The sequence below is a fragment of the Microcaecilia unicolor genome, chromosome 2 (assembly GCF_901765095.1).
Source record: "Microcaecilia unicolor chromosome 2, aMicUni1.1, whole genome shotgun sequence".
NCBI lineage: Eukaryota > Metazoa > Chordata > Amphibia > Gymnophiona > Siphonopidae > Microcaecilia > Microcaecilia unicolor.
Window position 1 is genome coordinate 283473083 of NC_044032.1, and position 20479 is coordinate 283493561.

The following is a 20479-nucleotide window of genomic DNA, read 5'->3' on the forward strand; positions in this document are numbered from 1 at the left end:
CCCGTTCGATTATGCCCCTCCACGTCAGCAAAGTGAAGCTGTTCGTTTCAAAGAGCTTTTCTTCATATGTATCAGCTTACAAATGGGAAATGTAATAAGAGAAATAATAAGAGAGAGAGAGAGGGAGAATTTTAAGTACTGGATGAAGTTCATTTACAGCTTTCCAGTAAATGAAATTGTCTAATGTTTATATCCAGCAGAACAGCATAATTGTTACATGATATTAGTTGACAGCTCTGAGAAATGCAATCACTAACTGCCGGCTCGGTTACTAACTACTTCCTTCTGGCTGCTACCTTTGCCAGGTGAAAGAAAGGCTGTGTTCTGTGTCAGTTCAATTCATCTCCTGAGAATATTAAAACAATATAATGAGGTTGATCCATCTTGCAACTTCATTTATAATTTAAAAAAGAAATATTCAAAATTATAATCTCCAAAAAAGATTCAAAATCTGACCTTTATTTCCACTTTCACATCTTCTGGTGACTTCAGCACAAAACATATCCAGTGCCACTCACCAGGGCCATATACAGATTTTCAGATGGATTATTCAGATATTGATTTAGCTCACACCATTTCAGTAGTAGTTCAAGGTGAACTACATTCAGGCACACTAGATATTTTCCTGTCCCTGGAGGGCTCAAAATCCAAGTTTGTATGTGAGGCAATGGAGGGTTAAGTGACTTGCCCCAAATCCCAAGAAGCAGCGGTGGGATTCCAACCCTGCTTTCCCTGTCGTCTGCTCTAACCACTAGGCTACTCCTCCATTCCAGCTAAAAATCATCACTGACCAACCAACCCATACTATCCAAATAATTTGGGACCATCCAGAGATTTTCCAAAGGTGGAGCCTGGACAGAGGCAGAAGTTATCTAGGTTGACCAATTTTTAGCACTGGTACCCAGTTAGCTATTTAGTTTTTAGGGCAGACAAAATGGCTGTTTTAACTTCATGGTCCTCAGATAGTGGCGCCTGTTTTGTACCTAACTATTCAGTACCTTTATCTGGATACTGTCCGGCAGTGAATATCCTGGTATAACTTTAAATGCCATGGCTGGTGGTGTTTTAAAACAATGATAACTGTGGAGTTTAAAGTTCAGGGGGAACATTTCCTCCTAGGTATTTCAATTAAAGACACCAAAATTGATTCCCTTGTGAAACCGGGCTAACAACATTATAGTATATTTGTTATAATCCATGGTAATTTTACTAACAGTGTTACTAGACTTCTCCACTACAATACTGCTTTGCAAGCACTATCATCATAAGGTTAAATGCCAAATCTTTCACAAAAGAGTCATACAAGGTTAAAAGTTTTCACAAAGAAATTAGAAATAGCTCTTTTTTGTAAAAACAAACTCATGATGAATCTATGATATTTTTCATAAATAATTAATGTAAAATCAGTAATTTATTGACTATATGGTTTCGAGAGTTTAAAACTCCCTTTTAACTTTGTCCACTCATTCTGGATTTTTCCAAAACGGAAGTCTGAGAGAGCAATCTGCAAGATGTGCTAATTACTCTTATACATCAAAAAAGCATGTTTGACTGTAATTTCTACACTGTATTTGCAGTATTCACATTCCAAAGAAAGTGAACTTTGCTAAACATTCATTTGCCAACATGACAATATAAATAAACGTTCATAAAATGTGTGCTTCCCAACTTCCTTTATGTATTTCAGCACATCCCTTGCAACATTCCTCTAAAGACTTTTAATGAGCTGAACAGTTACATTTCTACCTTTATATGGAATAAAACCAGAGCCCAGGATCTGACTAGAAATGCTCTTTAAGCCACAGGAGAATGCTGGGATGGTGTTATTTAGTCTCAAACTGATTATCTGGGCTACAAGAATATAATGCCTTAAACAGTGGCTCAGTATTGAGATTGATGGGTTAACTATGAGAGGACGGCAAATTTATATCGTTTAAGGAACTACTAAAAGAATCTGGCATTTTGAGGATTGCTTTTTGTAAGTTTTAGTATGTCAAAATAGCATTGGTGCATACATGTAATTGGAATTCCCCCTTTAGAGACCTGAGTGAAGTAAATCTCCTTAGCAGAGAGCCCTGTGATAGTGTGACTGGTGATTGGCTATACGACTTTGAACAGACATAGGCAGTTTGTAGTACAAAATCAAAAGAAAACTTTATTGATAGACAATCATTAGAGCAATACAGTCCATTCCCCTGGCAGACTCTTTCCAACCCTTATCAGCAACCCCAGTAACATTCGCTTGCTTCTCTCTTGGCACTTCTGTCTTCTCCAGCACAATCCCAGTCACTCAAACATAAATCCAAGCCTAGCTCCAGCTAGGACACTCAGAACCTGGGTCTTCACAGAAAATAAAGGCACTCTTTTTATACCTTTTCAGTTCTGCTCCTTCTCATGCAAACCTCTCAGATAGGGCCACTCCTTGCTTCCCTGGGACTCTTTAGGGAGAATTCTTTCACTTGGAGCCTCCCTTCAGGAGATCTCTGCACTCGGGATCTCTCTCATGGAGACTTCTTGCCTTGGGGACTCTCTGAACTGTTCTACCTCACAGAATTTAACCACCTTCTTGCCTGAGCCCCACCTCTCTGACATGACAGGTTTAGCACCTCCTGCCCTAAGCTGGCTAAACTGCAACCTCAGTGAGGGAGTATTCCTAGGGACACCTGCCACTATACCATTCACTCCCAAACAGGCCCCTACTCAAAAATTATCATTGTGGTGTAGTGTAACTTAGCACCTCCTATTGGTCAACAGTAGCATTGATTTGCCATCTCCATTTATTTCAGGACCCTCTTTTAAATAGAATTTCTGAGGCACAATTCCTCCAGAAAATTCTTCAAAAATCTGCATTCATTAGGGGTTCAGGAAGGTTACAAACAGGGTACCCTTTGCTTCCTTTTACACATGGGTTTTTACAGTTTTTCCTTCAACTCAAGCAGGAAGGAACTGGCAAGCTGTCCTTGCTCTCACACTGTTCTCCCAGCTTTACATGCCCCTCGAACAGGCAAGGTATTTGCAAGTTGGGTCCCAAGCCTCAAACTTTGCTTACAGCTGTACATGCAGCTCAAACTAGCAGGTATTGGCAAGCCGAGACCCTAGAATCATAACATCCTTACAAGATTTCATTCACCTCCCATAAATAGGCTATTAACAAACTGAAGATGACTCCTATCCCTCTCAGCTGCAGAGTTTCCACAGGCTTGCAGCTCAGTGCCATGGAATTTTTCTCATTACTTAAGGGCCATTTTACTAAGGTGTGGGAAGGTTAACGCGCCTCTTGGAAGCCACCTGTAGAGGACGACCAAATTTCAGTTACAGTGCCAAAACAAGCCCAAAATCCTTTTTCTGCCCAGTTTCTAACGAAAGGCTATTTAAAAATTTTTAGCCATGTTTTCAGTTTCGGCTGAAAATGAGCATGTGTTTTTGGTGGAAGCTGAAAAATTGTGCAGTCCCATGTGCCTCCCTCCCAACCCCCTCCCCCCCCAAAAAAAACAGGAGTTGCCCCTCCTGCTGGATTCCCCTGAGTGTCTTCTCCCACCCATAGCACCATCCTCCAGGCTATCTTACAATTTCTGGTGATCTAGGGGTGTAGTTGGGGCAGGAGCAGTCCCCCCAGTTATTCCTGCCTATTCCAATTCTGCTCACAAAATGGCTGCCATGACTGGGGTGGGGGTGGGGGTATTCTCTGTGTTCTTTCTTTTTTTTTTAATTGCATTAGTTTATATGGTAAATAGAGTGCTCAAAATAAATTCTTTTGATACATAATTTTAGCAGGAATTTAAGTCTCTGATTTCATGAAGGACAGTATATCAAATTACCAATAAACTAAACTAAACTGTAAATTTGGGATGATAAGCTCCTTTGGAATTAGCCTTTCTGTAGAGTTATGACATCAGCTATCACAGCTATCAAAGCCAGAAGGATGCTTGGGTGCATAAAGAGAGGCATGACCAGCAGGAAAAGGAGGTTATAGTGCCATTGTATGTGGTGAGGCCTCATTTGGAGTACTGCATGCAGTTCTGGAGACCGCACCATTCTGGAGACCGCACCTACGGAAAGATATAAACAGGATGGAGTCGGTCCAGAGGGCGGCTATGAAATTAGTAAGCGGTCTTGAATGCAAAAATTATAGGGACAGGCTTATGAACCTCAACATGTATATGCTGGAAGAGAGGAGGGAGAGAGGAGACATGATAGAAACGTTTAAATATCTCAAGGGCATTTATGTACAGGAAGAGAGCCTTTTTCAAATGAAGGAGAGCTCTGGAATGAGGGGGCATATGACAAAGTTAAGAGGGAATAGGCTTAGGAGTAACCTAAGGAAGTATTATTTCACAGAAATGGTGGTGGAGGCGTGGAATGGCCTCCCGGTGGAGGTGATGGAATCAAGGACAGTTCCAGAGTTTAAAAAGGCATGGGATAAGCATGTGGGATTGCTTAGGATCAGGAAGAATTAGGAGTTACAGAGGATGGGCAGACTGGATTGGTCATATGGCCTTTATCTGCCGTCATGTTTCTATGTTTCTAAGAGTAAGTACTGTGAGCTTTCTCTTTCCCTAAGGTACCAGTTCTGCCATATGCCTGCTTCTCCTGAGGGTAAGAAAGGTAGGTATTCTTTCTCCAAGGGGTTTGTCTTACCTACAGTCTCACTTTCTTCTACATCACCTGGCTTTCCAGGGAGTCTTCAGGCCTCTTGGCCTCTCATTCCTCTGTTCCAGAGAGTTGACCGTTTATACTGGTCATATTAGAAACATGCTTGATTGCAATGCAGTGTGCTCCACTCTGAAGAGATTTATGTCACAAGGAAATGCAGACTTCTAGTGGGACCTGAATGATGCTATTTGGCATGGAATCTGGCTGCAAGCTCCTAAGACAGCTATATGCATTAAAACTAGAACTATCACAGGGGCTATTCTGACCCCTAATGAAATTAAATTGTTTACCTCTACCTAATTTATGAGCAAACTATTTTGCGCGTCTATGAATTTTAATGGTCATTCATGTTTTACATGATGTACAACTTTCAATGCATGTGGTACAAATCCCACTGATTGATTCTGTCAAAATTGTGGGGGTTATTTTGGACAGTCATCTAACCTTTACTAGTCATATCTCCATGTTGGTACAGAAATCATTTTATATATTGAGACTAATTTTTTCAGCTCGTTCACTTTTTGATATTTAAGTCCTTCGGTTACTGGTTCACTCTCTAATGATATTTCAAATAAATAATTGCAAATTACTTCTTCAGGGCCTCCCCTGTACCAAATAAGAAGATTACAAATTGTACAGAACTCTGCAGTAAAATTAATCTATGGAGCAAAGAAATACAGTGGGGTCACACTGCTTCTTGTTCTTGAACATTGGCTCCAACTTTCTATCGTGCAGCCTTCAAAATTCTGGTACTAAACATACCGATTCCTCTTCTTTTCTGTTCAGTTTTCTTATTCCATATACCTCAATGTGTGCTCTTCGTTCTGCCCATCAATACCTGCTTGTTACTCCTACATATTTATAGATCCATTTGCACTCTGCCAGAATGTCCAGTTTTAGTGCTGTTGCCTCAACACCATGGAATTCTCTCCCACTGGAGCTATGCTCAAAACTTATTACTTCACCCAAGCTTTTCCTTCTAATATGGACTAATCTGTAGGGACAAACCCTGCATAAAGCACTACCATGAAGCACTATTCTATTGTGAACCTGACTTTTATAGACTTGGCCATTGTCAACTCTCATGCAGAGGCTTGGTACTGTGAAAGACCTCTAGGACAATGCGGAGACATCCAGTTTGACAAAGGCAAAACAATTGTTTGCAATAACAACTTTTACTTATTGTATTTGGGAACAAGAACATACAGGACAGCAAGTACCTGGTTCTTAGGCCCAAGGACACAACACTAGGGAACACCAAGACATCATGTACCTGTCAAGCTGACACCAAGACCCGAGGAGAGGGTATAACAACCCCTTTCTTGAAGCTGTTGAGCTGGCTAGCGAGCTGTTAACTGATGGGACCGAGATAACTGTCATCAGCTGGCTCCGAGCCTGCCACATGCTGGGAACAGCTATCTGCTGCCTGAGTTCCTGATCGTGTACCATCATCAGTTCCTGACTACTGCGGATCCAGAGTTTGTGAGTTTACCATCTTGTCAGGTTGAACCGCTATCTCCTTGGTGCCTGGTAGTGCTCATCTTTCCTCGCCGCTCTTCGCTTTGGCGCCTAGCGCCAAAGCCAAAACCAGCCCCATTCGGCCCCGAAACGGGGTGAATAAACCCAGGCTTCCTTCTGCACCCGGGGACGTGCCACCGTCCCCGGGCTCCGAAAAACATCGATGCTGCCTCAAGCAGCGTCCCCCCGGTCCCACACCGCCGGGAATTCCTCTCTTCTTTTTTTCTTTAATAAAAAAACAAAACCTCGCCGCCTGCTACTCCAGACCCCACAATGGGCCGGCCCAGACAGCAGCCTCCCGGACCTCCGGAGCCCAGGTAAGTATTATTTGTTATTATTCTTAACCCTGGTTACATTCGTCCGGTCTTAAAATCAAACATTGTCCCCAATGTTCACAACTCATACCTTTCAAAACATTCCACCACATAACACAACCTCCAAACTAACGCACCCACCACTCAAACTTTAACCATCTTCCTTCCATTCTCAACTACACACCCGCTCTCACCTTTATTTGCACACCATTCAACCTCAACACTTCTTCCAACTTACGCCATTTACATCTCCTTGCACGCCAACCCCTAAACATACCCAGCTAACATCTTTATTTTCATTTTTCAAAATTTTTAGAATTCTTAAATTCTCTCTTTCAGTAGTAATATTCTTTACATTTAACATACATTTAATGTAGTATTAACATCTAACCAAAAAGAACATTTCAGCAACATATAATAATCCATCTTTGCAGTTAACTTTACATTCCTCAAAATAACATTTCAAAGATCCCCAAAATATAACTACTTTAGAAAATAGTTCTCTTTTAAATAGGAAGAACAGACCCCCTTATTACTTCTGGACGAGCTTCTAACTTGTTCTGAATTCTCTTGTACAGTGCATACCTTATCCGAATCTATCAAAATTTCAGTAAAAATCACATAATCACATGTGTCCTCCAGAATACCAGAATTTGAAACCCTCCCCTTGTCCAAATTCTGGGCCATTGGTGTTGCTATAGGTTCAGGTGCTAATATACTTAAATTATATTTTTTTAACAAGTCTCGGTGAACCACTTTAACTCCATGAGTCGTGTTCTGGATTTTAATTACATTATTAAATTTCCCCAGAATTTGTACCACTTCATATGGTTGCTCTTCCCAAAAATCCTGAATTTTGTGCCTCCTACGAAACCCCCGCTCCCGGAGCAGCACCCAATCTCCCTCCTGAAGTTGTTCTGCTTCGATTTTTTTCTTCTCATATTGCCCTTTCATCTTCTCGAACTGAGTTTCCGCGGTTCTTCTGGCTAATTCTCCTGCTAAATCCAACTTCGCTTTATGATCAGCCAACCAGTCCTCCAGGCTGTTAACATTTTCATTATATTTTTCTTCATTCTTGTCCACTAATTCGGTGTACGGTAACAAATTTTCTTTACCCAAGAAGAGGAATGCTGGAGTGTATCCAGTAGCATGATGTATTGAACTATTGTATATTTGATTAAGTTCAGGCAGGAACCTGGACCAGCTTCTCTTCTTCTCCGGAGGCAGTGTACGAAGGATTTGGTGCAGTGTACGATTATACCGCTCACAACGTCCATTCCCTTGTGGGTGATATGGAGAAGTACGGGTCTTCTGAATGCCATAATATTTGCACACCTCTTTAATTAATTGAGACTCAAAGGCAGGGCCTTGATCGGAATGTAGTCTCTCTGGCACGCCATATACCGTGAACCATCTATTAATCAGAATCTTAGCGGTAGTCCTTGCCGTTTGGTTCTTTGTTGGCACCGCGACAGTGAAACGTGAAAACATGTCCGTTAAGACCAATACGTTTTCATATCCCCCTCCATCTCTCTCCAGGACCGTGTAATCCACCGCCAGGACTTCATGCGGCCGGACTACTTTAAAGCATCCCAACTCGGCTCTCTCCCTCGGGAACAGCTCCTTAGCAAAACAACACCTCCTACAGTTGTTGATCCAGCTGATAACATCCTTCTTCATGTTGACCCAAAAGTGAGTCTTTCTCAGGTTTTTAAAAGTCGTCTCCGCAGCATAATGTCCCATCCTGTCATGAAATATCTCCAGTATTTGCTTCCTCCAGGCTGTTGGCACCACCACCTGCATCTCGTCCCGACCCGTCCGGCAATCCTCATATTTCCGGAACAGGACCTCCTCTTCTATCAGCAACCTGGCTCTATGTTTCCATAAGGCTCTCTTTTCTGTGCAGTCTAACTCTTCTTCATTAGGAACATGGTTTTCTTTAATCCAAGAGGCAACACTTCCAAGTACACTATCCTCTTTTTGAGCCCTTTCAATCTCCGAATTCCGGTATTCTGTACAAATTCCCCAACATTTCCTGTTTTCTCTTTTCTTCTTCCAAGTCTTCTTGGGTCTGGCCATTATCCTGGCACAAGAGAATCTCAGGAAATCCTTGTCCGTATCTTCTTCCTCTAACTCTGGTTCTTCACTCTCCGGTAACCGGGATAAGGCATCAGCCACAACGTTACTCTTCCCATTCTTATACTCCACTGAAAAATTCAACTCTGCTAATTGAGCAAGCCAGCGTTGCTCCACTGCATGGATTTTGGCGGAATCTAGATATTTAAGTGGGTTATGATCAGTCCTCAAGAGAAACTTCTGGTAGATCAGGTATTCCCTGAATTTCTCTGTTGCGGCCCACTTGAGCGCTAGTAGCTCTAACTTAAACGCCGAATAATTATTGGCGTTTCTCTCGGACTTCCTAAGACCTCTGCTCGCAAAAGCTATGACCCTCTCTTCTCCATTTTGAATCTGACTGAGCACCGCTCCTAAACCACGATGGCTAGCATCAGTCGTTAAAATAAAAGGTTCGGAGAAAATGGGATAAGATAAAATCGGTGCCGAGGACATCTTCCGCTTCAGAATCTCAAATGCCTCCTGGCACTCCTTGGTCCACAGAAGTTTTGCCTTTTCAGGAATGGTCTTCCCGGTCAGAGCATGCAGGGGTGCCGCCACTTGTGCGAAATTCTGCACAAATCTTCGATAAAAACTTGCGAAGCCTAAAAAACTGCGCACTTCAGTTTTTGTCGTAGGAAGTTTCCACTCTCTCAAAGCCTTCACCTTCTCCACATCAGTAGACACTCCCTGGGCCGACACTATGTAGCCCAAGAACCTGACTTCTCTGCACAATAGTCGGCACTTGGAGGGTTTCAGTTTCAGTCCATGCTTCCTCATTCTTAAAAACACCTGCTCCATTCTCTCAAGGTGCGTTTCAAATGATGGTGCAAAAATCAGGATGTCATCCAGATAGAGGAGGAGGATATCAAAAACGTATCCATCTAGGACTGTTTCCATGAGTCGCTGAAAGCTGGCCGGTGCATTACATAAACCAAACGGCATTCGGGTCCACTCAAATAATCCCATAGGTGTGGTGACTGCCGTCTTCTCCATATCACCTCTATTCATTCCCATCTGGAAATACCCAGAGGTCATGTCAAGAGACGAGAACCACTGGGACGCTCCCAAAGCATCCAAAGACTCGTCTATTCTAGGGAGTGGGTAAGCATCTCTAATCGTAACTGCGTTGAGCTTCCTATAATCGCAACAGAATCTAATACTTCCATCTTTTTTCTTTATGACGACAGCTGGAGAAGCCCAGGGACTTTGACTCTTCCTCAGAATCCCTTGTTGTAATAAGTCATTCACATGCTCCTTGAACTGTTCGTAAATGTGAGGTGACACTCTTCTATACGGCTGTCGAATAGGTTTGGCATCTCCGGTATTTATTCTATGAGTGACCAGCTCCGAGTATCCAATGTCAGTATCACACACTGAAAACACTTCCCGGTGTCTCCATAACAATTGCTTCAACCGACTAGCTTGTTCTGTTGTCAGCTGACTCCAGTCCACCTTCACAGCTGGAATCTCTTGTTCCCAACCCACTCTCTCTTTCTGCTCCGGTAGTTCTACTTCCGGTATTACTTGCACTTCATGCAACTCCGCTATCTGTGTCCTTCCTGGTATCACCACATCTCGTACTCCAATATTTATCATACGGACGAACACATTACCCTGATTTTGAGTAACCAGAGTATTTGCCACCATAATTTTATCCGGGAGATTTATCCTACGAGAAGCTGAAACAAGCAAACCTCCTGATGTCCCACGGATTTGCTGGCACTTGCCCATAATAATTCGCTCAGACATGGCAGGTATAAGCTGTCCAACATTTCCCTGCACCTTAACCAATCCATCCCCGTTCTTCACCCTGGTGGTCCGATTCTCAGTGATCTTGGTTAAAATTCCAGAAATCTTAGCCGGCTCCAGCACGAACACTGAAAGATCTTTAAATAAACCCTCCAGATGTTGGAGCACATTCATGCCCACTATTCCCTGAGCATGATTTTTCTCAATCTGTCCTTCTTGAAAATTATCTTTCACAATAAAAATGCATCGCTGCGGTACAATTTGTCCCAGACACTTAACATCCGCGTCTATGTAGCCCAGAACTGGTAACTCCGACCCATTCACTGCTACCAGTGTAAGCCGACTCGCATCCATCAGCTTTTCCGGGTGAGGGAAATTCTTATAAAAGAAGCTGGCCAGGAGGGTTGATACATTAGACCCCGTGTCTACTGTGCATAAAGTTTCCACTCCCTCAATGTAGACCTTTAAAAGTGGGCTTGCTCCAATAGCTTTCTCTCCCATCAATTTTTCCTCAGATGTCTCTTCTGTTTCCACGAACTTCTGAACTCTCACTACAGACTTTTTAGCATCGGCTGTGGAAATGGTTTCCTCTTGTTTTCGCTCTCCTCTCGGTGGTACTCCACTAGGACCAGGCTTCTCAGAAACTTCATAAGCTCTTCCAGAATAAGAACGATCAACCCTTTCGCTATAACAATCCCGAGCAAAATGTCCCGGCTCATGGCACCGGAAACATATAATCTCCCCTGTGCTTGTTCTGGACGGTCTGCTCGGATTTGAACTCGTGTTCGGGATAAAACCCCGATAGCCTTCTCTGCGTTCCCTTCTTTGTCGGGCCCACTCCTCTTCTTGCCTCTCACAAAGTTTGGAAAACATCCGAGTTACTTGCTGCATCATAATTTCAGCAGATGAAACTTCTGGTCTCCGAAAATCTCCTGCATCTTCCCGTCCCCTCTGTAAGATTTTCCTCGGGGAGAACTCCACTGGTGCTAGACCTCGTTCTTCTCCGGCCCAACGAATTGCGGCCTGCATAAGCTCAATGAAGGGTATCGCCGGATTATCCTCCGTTCTTTTCATCACCTCCCTCTTCAATGTCTCATCCTGTAACCCTATTACGAATTGCTCTTTCAGTGTCTCGTCGGGATTGTTCACTCTCCTTCTGTCCCTTTTCATAATCGCCTCCAGCTTCTCCTGGAGCTTGTAAGCAAAAACACGAATGGATTCATTTTCTTTCTGCCGCAGATTATAAAACTCTTGAATTCTCAAACCAAGTGCCACTTTATCCCCGTACACCTGCCTCAGCAGTTCAAACACTTCCTCCACTGTGCAGTCCCGAGGCAGAGAATACTTCACAGTATCCAAGGCTATTCCTTTCAGATGGTCTCTCACCATCTCCACCTGGTCTTCCGGAAGGACACGCAATACTCTCATCCTTGATCTCATCTTATCAATCCATTCTTCCACAGTCAGGTCCTCCGGAGTTTTAGGAAATCCTTGGAATTCTGGCAATTTTCGATCTTGTGGAAAAATGACGGTGTGAGTAATGATCTGTGGAGCAGCCCGACTTCCTGAAGCTTCACCACCCTCCATCTTCAATTGAGTGCCGCCCCAGGAACAGAAGACCTCCCAAGAGACACAAACCCAAGACACACTTTTTTTTTTTATTTTATTAAAACTGCAACCACCTTCCCAGGTCTCTGCACCTGAAATAAACAGTTAAGGTCAAGCTCACCAACACCAAAATCTACAGTTTTTCTCCCTAAGAACCACCCAAATTCAGGAAAGAATCCTGCCGACTACGCCAAAACTCTGTGAGGCCCCCCCCCAAGAATTCTGTTGTGTAGGTGCAACAACTCAAACCCGGTTGTTAGTAGTCGTGGCAGGTAAGAGTCTTGCACCCCAGAACTCAGAGAGGTCCAGAGAAACTAACCTCGCTGTACACTCTCAAAGAGATGTACAGGAAAAAAAACTAAAGGACTATTCCTGAATTTGAGAGAACAAAATCACAATTTTATTTTCAATAAAATAACATTTATTTTCTTTCTTTAACAATCCCAGAACAAATATTCAATTCTATTTTCAATTGTACATTTAATGTTTCTGTTTCTTTTAGGTCTACTCCGGAGCACCTCCCTGCATAAACATCAGATAAGTATTTTCCCCTCTAACACCAAAAATTATACCCTTAAGTTTCAAATAAGTGTCAAAATGTCTCTAAAAAAAATTTGATACTTTGTGTGCAATTTTTGTATTTTTCAGGTCACGTGACTACTGCACCCCAAGGTAAGTTTGATGTTGTATGTTTGTTTGTCTGTTGATTATATTCACCACAGCCGCCGCTGTTATGCTGGATATCTGTCTTGCGCTGGGGCCCGAAGTTCCAGATTTTCTGTGCACGTCTTTTCTTTACCTACACCTAACACTTAACAACTAAAATGGAATAAAGACCCTAACTCCCTAATAAATTCCTTATCCCCACACTAAATGAATTTTAACAATATAACATTTGGAAAATCTAACTATATAAAAAGAAAATAACCAAACAACCCTTACCTAATTTTCCTAACCTCAAACTGTATTCCCTATTCTATAGAGCTTTCACATATATACACCACCTCTCCCATCAATCATAAATGTACTTTCACTATAAACTAAATTCATTCATAAAACTACATCAAATTTTCCCCAAACACTCTCCCACAGTAATCAATCACTAAATTATACACTTTTACACTTAACTCCCTTATTTCAAATTTTCCAAAATCACTCTTAATGCACAAATCTCACCCACTCACATAAAACACCTCCTCTCTTAACCACCACTCTCCAACACTCTCACAACACTCTGCTTATCACTCAACTCCAAACCTCACCCACTTTCAATCTCCACCAACTCTCCAAATCCTCTATCCCAACCACACCACCAAAAACACGTCCTCTCCTCACCTCAGTCAGAAAAGCTCTGCCAACTGCCAGCCTGCCCGTTACCTGGGAGACGGACCCTTGGCTTGGGATTCCGCAACCCCTCCAGCCAATCCTGAGTCCTGCTCAACATTCCGTATCCTTCTGCTGACCAGCGGAATGTTGAGCAGCACTACTCAAGCCCCATTTTAATTAACAATTTCCCATAGGGATCAATGGGAAAAACTTCAATTAATTAAAAACCCCTCTAAATTTTAATCAAACTACCCCAAATTTCCCATACTAATAAAACCTTCCATTCTCTATTAACCTATATGTTTAAAATTTAAAAATCCAAAAATTTAATATCCGCCCAGAAAAAAACTTCCTAAAATCCCGGAAAAATTCCCAAAAAATTTAAAACCCCACTCAGAAATTCTAAAACCATCTCCCGGACATACCACGTCGAAATTTAAAAATTAACCCTTTCCTAACCCCATAAAATAGCACCCTTCCCAAAAGACCCCCTAAAAATATTAAAATTCAAAATCTAACATGACAGAAAAATTCTAAAAAATTCCCCGACCCCAAATCCAAAAACCAAATTTAAAAAACTCAAAACCCTGATTTTTAAAAAATAAAAGTCCCTATTTCCACAATTTAAAAATTAACCAACCAAAATTTTGGGTAAAAAACCCCTTACCTCTTTTCCTGATTTTCTCCTTACGTTTCCGCTTCCCTCCGTTCCGGTCCCGGACGTCCTCACACGAAACCGGATCGAAAACAAAAAAACAACCGAAGCCGGCCCAAAATTTAGGCCCCGGCTTCGGCCTACACGCGACGACGCGCGAACCCGATTCGGGCATGTGGCGCGCCCCCTCCCGGGAGCGCGGCCGCACGTTTTCATCTTTCCTCGCCGCTCCTCTTCGCTTTGGCGCCTAGCGCCAAAGCCAAAACCAGCCCCATTCGGCCCCGAAACGGGGTGAATAAACCCAGCTGCTTCCTTCTGCACCCGGGGACGTGTCCCACCGTCCCCGGGCTCCGAAAAACATCGATGCTGCCTCAAGCAGCGTCCCCCATGGTCCCACACCGCCGGGAATTCCTCTCTTCTTTTTTTCTTTAATAAAAAAACAAAACCTCGCCGCCTGCTACTCCAGACCCCACAATGGGCCGGCCCAGACAGCAGCCTCCCGGACCTCCGGAGCCCAGGTAAGTATTATTTGTTATTATTATTCTTAACCCCTGGTTACATTAAGTATCCTATTAATTTCAGGATAAGGCTAGTATGTGCTATCTTGGTTCCCTTAACGGGTACGTAACATACTATACCATCATTTTGGATGATTTTGCATAATGCAATTTGCTGCCAGTATTGCCTAAAACAGCTTTCCCATTTTTATAACATCTGAGTCTTGTGACTGCTACTCTCAGTGTATATATATTATAGGACTGTTCCGAATCCTGGATTGTGAGTAGGAAGTTTGTGTGACCTAATATCCAGAGTGCTAAAAATATCTTTACTTGTCTAGTTTGTACTTCTCGCTCACCAGCCTTTTATGAGGCCCAGTAGACATGGCTTGTCCCCACAAATCTTATAATTTCAACTTAATTAGTGACCACAGTTACCTTGCTGCAACAGCCCCACTTATGCTCTGTCTTCTCATGCCTTAATATCATTTTTGCCTTCCTTATTTTAACCTAATCTATGTTTCATACATATTTTATTTACGACTGTAACCTAGGTAACCTTATGTGTCCTTCCTTTCATGCCCCCCTTTATTTAAAAGACTATTGTAAAGCTGCTTGGATATTTTTAATATTTGTGATATATCAAATAAAATTGAAATGTGAAATGTAAAGCAGCTAGCTAATATATTTTCTAAGATATAAGTGGTCACACTAACAAAAAAAACAAAAAAAAGAACAAACAAAGGGGATAACTAATGGAGTCTGTATATGTGACTAGTTTTTGGAATACTTCCCAATCTGGATTGTTTGATGTAGAAAAGTCATTGATCTCTGTCTAATAAATTTAGCACCTCCAGAGGAATAAAAGGGGTCTGGGTCTTTGTCTATTCAATTTGAAGTAAAGGTCAATCTGGAGTCAAAAGTGATTCCCAGGATTTTGACTGTATCAGAGAAGGGAAGTAGATGATTATTGCTAAAGGAAGTGGGGGGGGGGGGGTGGGGCACAGCAACAGGATTAGGAAAAACTATAGCCTCACATTTGGAAATGTTGAGAAATAAACGATTCGATTACTCTTAAATCAAGAGAAGACGAGATGGAGGCAGTTGTTAAGAATCGAGAGAGAAGAAGAGGAATCAGTGCCCCTACAAAGGATCTGGATGTCATCAACACAGCAGAAAGGAACACAACTTTGTTCATGGATGTGTGAGGGGAGGGAGAGAAAAATGTTAAACAAGGTAAGGGTCACGATGGAACCCTGAGTGATGCCTGATTTAACAGGGAAGGAAGGAGACAAGGAAGTACCGTGGAATAATTAAAATGAGCAGTCCTAGAGAAAACTAGTGAACCAAGAGAGCAAAGTCTTTGGTCAAATGTATGAGGACCCAGATTTTTCACTGACATAGATTTCAGAAAATTTTATGATATGTGTAATTTGACATAGAGGAGCATTTTCAATATGATGACTAAGTTCGACTTTGTACATTCTGCAAAAAATGTACAAAATCTGAATAGGAAAGAAAGTAATTTTCAAAAAAGAAAAACGTCTATCTTTTGTTTTCGAAAATACTGTTTCTAACAAAGTTTTTCTGCTTTGGACATTTTGTTTTTTTGGTCCATTTTCGAAAGAAAAAAAATGTCCAAGTGAAAAGTGTAGAAAATCACTCCATTGGGACATAGGAGGGCCAGCATTGTTAGTTGTCTTGTCTCCCAGACATCCCAGAAGATAAACAGGCTACCCTAGGGGGGCACTGAAGTGGACTTCAAAAACATGCTCCCAAATTCACATCTGAGCCCCCCAAAACCCACTGCCCACAACTGTGCACCACTACAATAGCCCTTATGGGTGAAGGGGACACCTATATGTGGGTACAGTGAGTTTCTGGTGAGTTTTGGAGGGCTCACAGTTTCCCCCATAAATGTGATACTACTCCAGGAACCTGAATGCTGCTCTAATAGACCTATCTCTAACATCTGAGGTTGGTAAGTCATTTTTTATTCACATTTTTTGGGGGGTGGGAAGGGGTCAGTGACCACTGGGGGTGGGGTATTGGGGTGTCACCCTTGACTCTCTCCAGTGGTCATCTGGTCATTTAGGGTACCCTTTTGTGCCTTATTTGTTATAAAAACAGGTGTAGCTCAAAACATCTTATTTTTAGTCCTGGACAGTTTTGTTTTCTTCCATTATGGCTAAAAAAACATCCAAGTGGAGTGGAGGAGTGGCCTAGTGGTTAGAGCAACAGTCTTGCAATCCAGAGGTGGCCAGTTCAAATCCCACTGATGCCCTTGTAATCTTGGGCAAGTCACTTAACCCTCCATTGCCTCAGGTACAAACTTAGATTGTGAGCCCTCCTGGGACAGAGAAATATCCAGAGTACCTGAATGTAACTCACCTTGAGCTACTACTGTAAAAAGGTGTGAGCAAAATATAACTAAAGTCTTAGAAATGCCAAAAGTCCCACCTTTAACATGCCTCCAACACACCCCCTTGTGTTTTGAATGCACTTCTGACAGACTTGATAGAAAAATTGGTTTCAAAAATATCAATTTGGATGTTTTTGTAAGAAAAATGTCCAAATGCTGCTTTATGTCACTTTTTAGACGTTTTTTCTCGTTTGTTTGAAAATGAGCTCCATTGTCAACAAGATCAGTTTGGTTGAAGACAGATAAATTTGCATTAGTTTCCTCATTAGGCACTTGGATCCAATTCTTAGGCCTTAGCTATGCCAACAACATTCAGCTCTTGATCCATTTTGATAGCTCATATTCATCTCTTATTCAAAGAATCAATAGCCATCTATCCACAGTTACTAAGTGGCTGAATATGCATTGATTGAGACTGAATTAAATTAAGGCACTAATATTTTCATGATTTTCAATGGCATTACTTTCTACAGGCTTAAGAATTGAGAATTGTCTTATTAATTTTAGGGACCAGATCCATATTCTAGGTGTTTATTTTGACAATCAACTGACTTTCAATTCCCAAATTTCTTATCTAGTAAAGAATGGCTTTTATTTTCTAAGGATGATCCGCTTATATGTTGCTTTTTGGGCCACAATGAACTGTATGCACTTGTGCTTTATCTAGTAATCAGCAGAGATTATAGTAACACATTGTTAAAACACAGCTAGCAACAAGGCAAAAAAGGATTGATCATGTGACACTGTTACTTATAAAGAAACACTGGCTTTCCATTTTCTATTGTGTTAATTTTAAGATATTAATATTGACTTAACAGGCATTTTACCGTTGAATTCCAAGATTTCTTTCAGATTTAATGTATCAACCAACTCGGACACTTAGATCTTCTCAGGTGAATCTTCTTCTTGTCTCTCACCATAGGTACATTAGATTAGAATCAGCTTCCATTATCTGAATAGCCATTCAGATAGGACATAGAGGGGTCCTTTTACAAAGGTGCACTATAGGTTTTAGTGCTCGCTAATCATTAGCTCGCGATAAACGCTAGAGATGCCCATAGAAATACATGGGCAACTCTAACGTTTAGTGTGCGTTTATTTTTAGCTTGCGCTAAAAACGCTAGCACACCTTTGGAAAAGGACCCCTGGGTTTCTTAAAAGAGATGTTGTAGACAGATTGGAAAGTTGAGTGAAAAAATGAACATCTGGAGACATTTTACTAAAGCTTAGTATACGCTAATGGGCATTAGCATGCACTAAATGTTGTGTGTTCTATTGTATACCTACGGGCCACGTGACACTTAGCACATGCTAATGTCCGTTAACATGTGCTAAGCTGTAGTAGAAAGGCCCCCTAGAGTGGTAGAGCCTTGAAAATTATCCTTCTCCTGTCCAACATGGCCCCAAGGGTCAGGAATGTGGAATGCCAACCACAGCCCTCTTAGAAATCCTAGATATTGCTCAGGAGGTATCCCAGGGTTATATTATTTTCTTATCCAACATTTTTAAAGCTGCTCTGCCATTGGTTTGTAGTCACAATTATATACAAATTTCTTTACCAGAAAAGAAACCAAATGCCATAAAATGTTTTCAAGTTATTTTAAAGATGGGGAATAAATTTGTTTTTATTTGTTTAGAACTGTTTCTTCACCTTTTAATACTGACTAATCTCACAAAAATGCGGGCCTTTTTTTATATTCTATTTTGCTTATACTGGAACAAAATGTTTTAAAACAGGATTAAGACATTTTTATTGGGAGCAGTCAACAGTAAATAAAGTGAATTTTAACTGTCTGGATGATATACTTAATTGCTAAAACAGGGTCAGCTTTAGAAGCCATAGCTACTCTCCAAAAAAAAAAAAAGAAGATATTAGCATGTCTGAGAGTCAAGTGTGGTAAAGTTTTTATTTCAACATTTGTATATTTTAGTTATTCTTCTTTCCATTTTATTACAATTTTTTATTATTTGATATATTACCTATGCTGTATGTTGCCCAAGTCTTTTTGGAACAAACCTCTCAAAAATATAAATAAATAAATATAGCAAATTCTTTCTAACCTTAAGAATATAAAGTAGGAAGGGGAAAAGATATAAAATCTACCAAGGAAACCAGTGGAAAAAGCTGTAAAACCTCGATTCCCCAACGTTCACAAATTTCTACTTTAATCTTCATTCCCCATTCAAGCCCTGTTTTGGACTGTAACAGGGTTGAAGTACATTGAATGGATGTTCATACGGGTGACACTCCAAATCAATTTTCTGGGAAATGAAGAACAGAATTTTGAAGATAAAAGAGTGAGTGGTATCAGCAATGTACTTACCTCCTCCACAGGATTCTGAGCATTCCGTGAAGCCTTCATATTCCCAGTCATAAAGCTCCTCATGTTGCTGCCGGCCACCAAAGATCATGTCAGCCTCTTCGGGGTTGAATTCTACAGCCTCGCCATTACAGGGACCATTATAGCAGGTTCGGCGATACGCTGGCTTTGACCCTTCGCACTCATCAATGGGCAAGTCGGCCACAGTCTGAGAGAAAGAAAGCAGCACTTGACACTTCACCACCCTGTGCTGAGTACCGACCCCACAGGACACATTACATGCGGACCAGGCCTCAGGAATGAACCTACGGGTGGAAAGCAGACATAATCACTCAGGAGGAGAGCTTGTAATACTTGTCATAATAGCACCATCCCACTGTTCTTCAGGCAAAGAAGCCCTATCACTGTTTGGGCCTTTTGTTGGTGCTTCATTATGGTAATTTTCTAACAAAACATAAAAATGGTACCAGATCAGGGCCAGCAAAAGCTTCCTTCTTCTAGTCATGGTTGAAATGGTGAAAATGAAGCAAATTCAGAAAGTTTTAAACTTGTGGCCTGGCAGTGTTTGGCAGAAAATCACCACTCACTTTTCACAGGAACTTGGATATTAATCAATCTGGCTCAGTTGAGCTTTATACATCTCAGGCATAAAGACATATTATGCCTTTTGCACTCATTTCTCATTAACTGTGGTCTTGAACTGTCCTGCCCTACACTTCATGACTTGTGGTCAAATATTCTCCTCAATTATTATGTATACAGACTGGGGCATTTTCAAAAGAGAAGGACGTCCATCTTCCGACACAAATCAGGAGATGGGGGTCCTTCTCTCAGGGTCGCCCAAATCGGCATAATCGAAAGCCGATTTTGGGCGTCCTCAAATGCTTTCCATCACAGGGACGACCAAAGTTTATAGGGGCATGTCGGCAGTGTACCGAAAGCGGGACGGGGGCATGGATAAGAGATGGGCGTCCTCGGCCGATAATGGAAAAAAGAAGGGCGTCCCTGACAAGCATTTGGCCGACTTTACTTGGTCCCTTTTTTTTCCTGACCAAGCCTCGAAAAGGTGCCCGAACTGACCAGATGACCACCAGAGGGAATTGGGAATGACCTCCCCTTACTCCCCCAGAGGTCACCAACCCCCTCCCATTCTAAAAAAAAATATTAAAAAACATTTTTTCAGCCACTATGCCAGCCTCAAATGTCATACCCAGCTCCATCACAGCAGTATGCAGGTCCCTGGAGCAGTTTTTAGTGGGTGCAGTGCACTTCAGGCAGGCGAACCTAGCCCCCCCCCCCCC

At 41.8% G+C, this 20479-nt stretch overlaps 1 protein-coding gene across 1 annotated transcript in view; it reads right to left on the reverse strand.

The window, feature by feature from the left end:
• The window catches only part of ADAMTSL1 (ADAMTS like 1), a 550999-nt gene that overhangs the window by 196978 nt on the left and 333542 nt on the right, over positions 1 to 20479 (reverse strand). The window contains exon 14 of the mRNA XM_030194223.1: positions 19182 to 19483. Within this exon, the coding sequence (XP_030050083.1) occupies positions 19182 to 19483 (302 nt within the window). The remainder of the gene's footprint in view (positions 1 to 19181; positions 19484 to 20479) is intronic.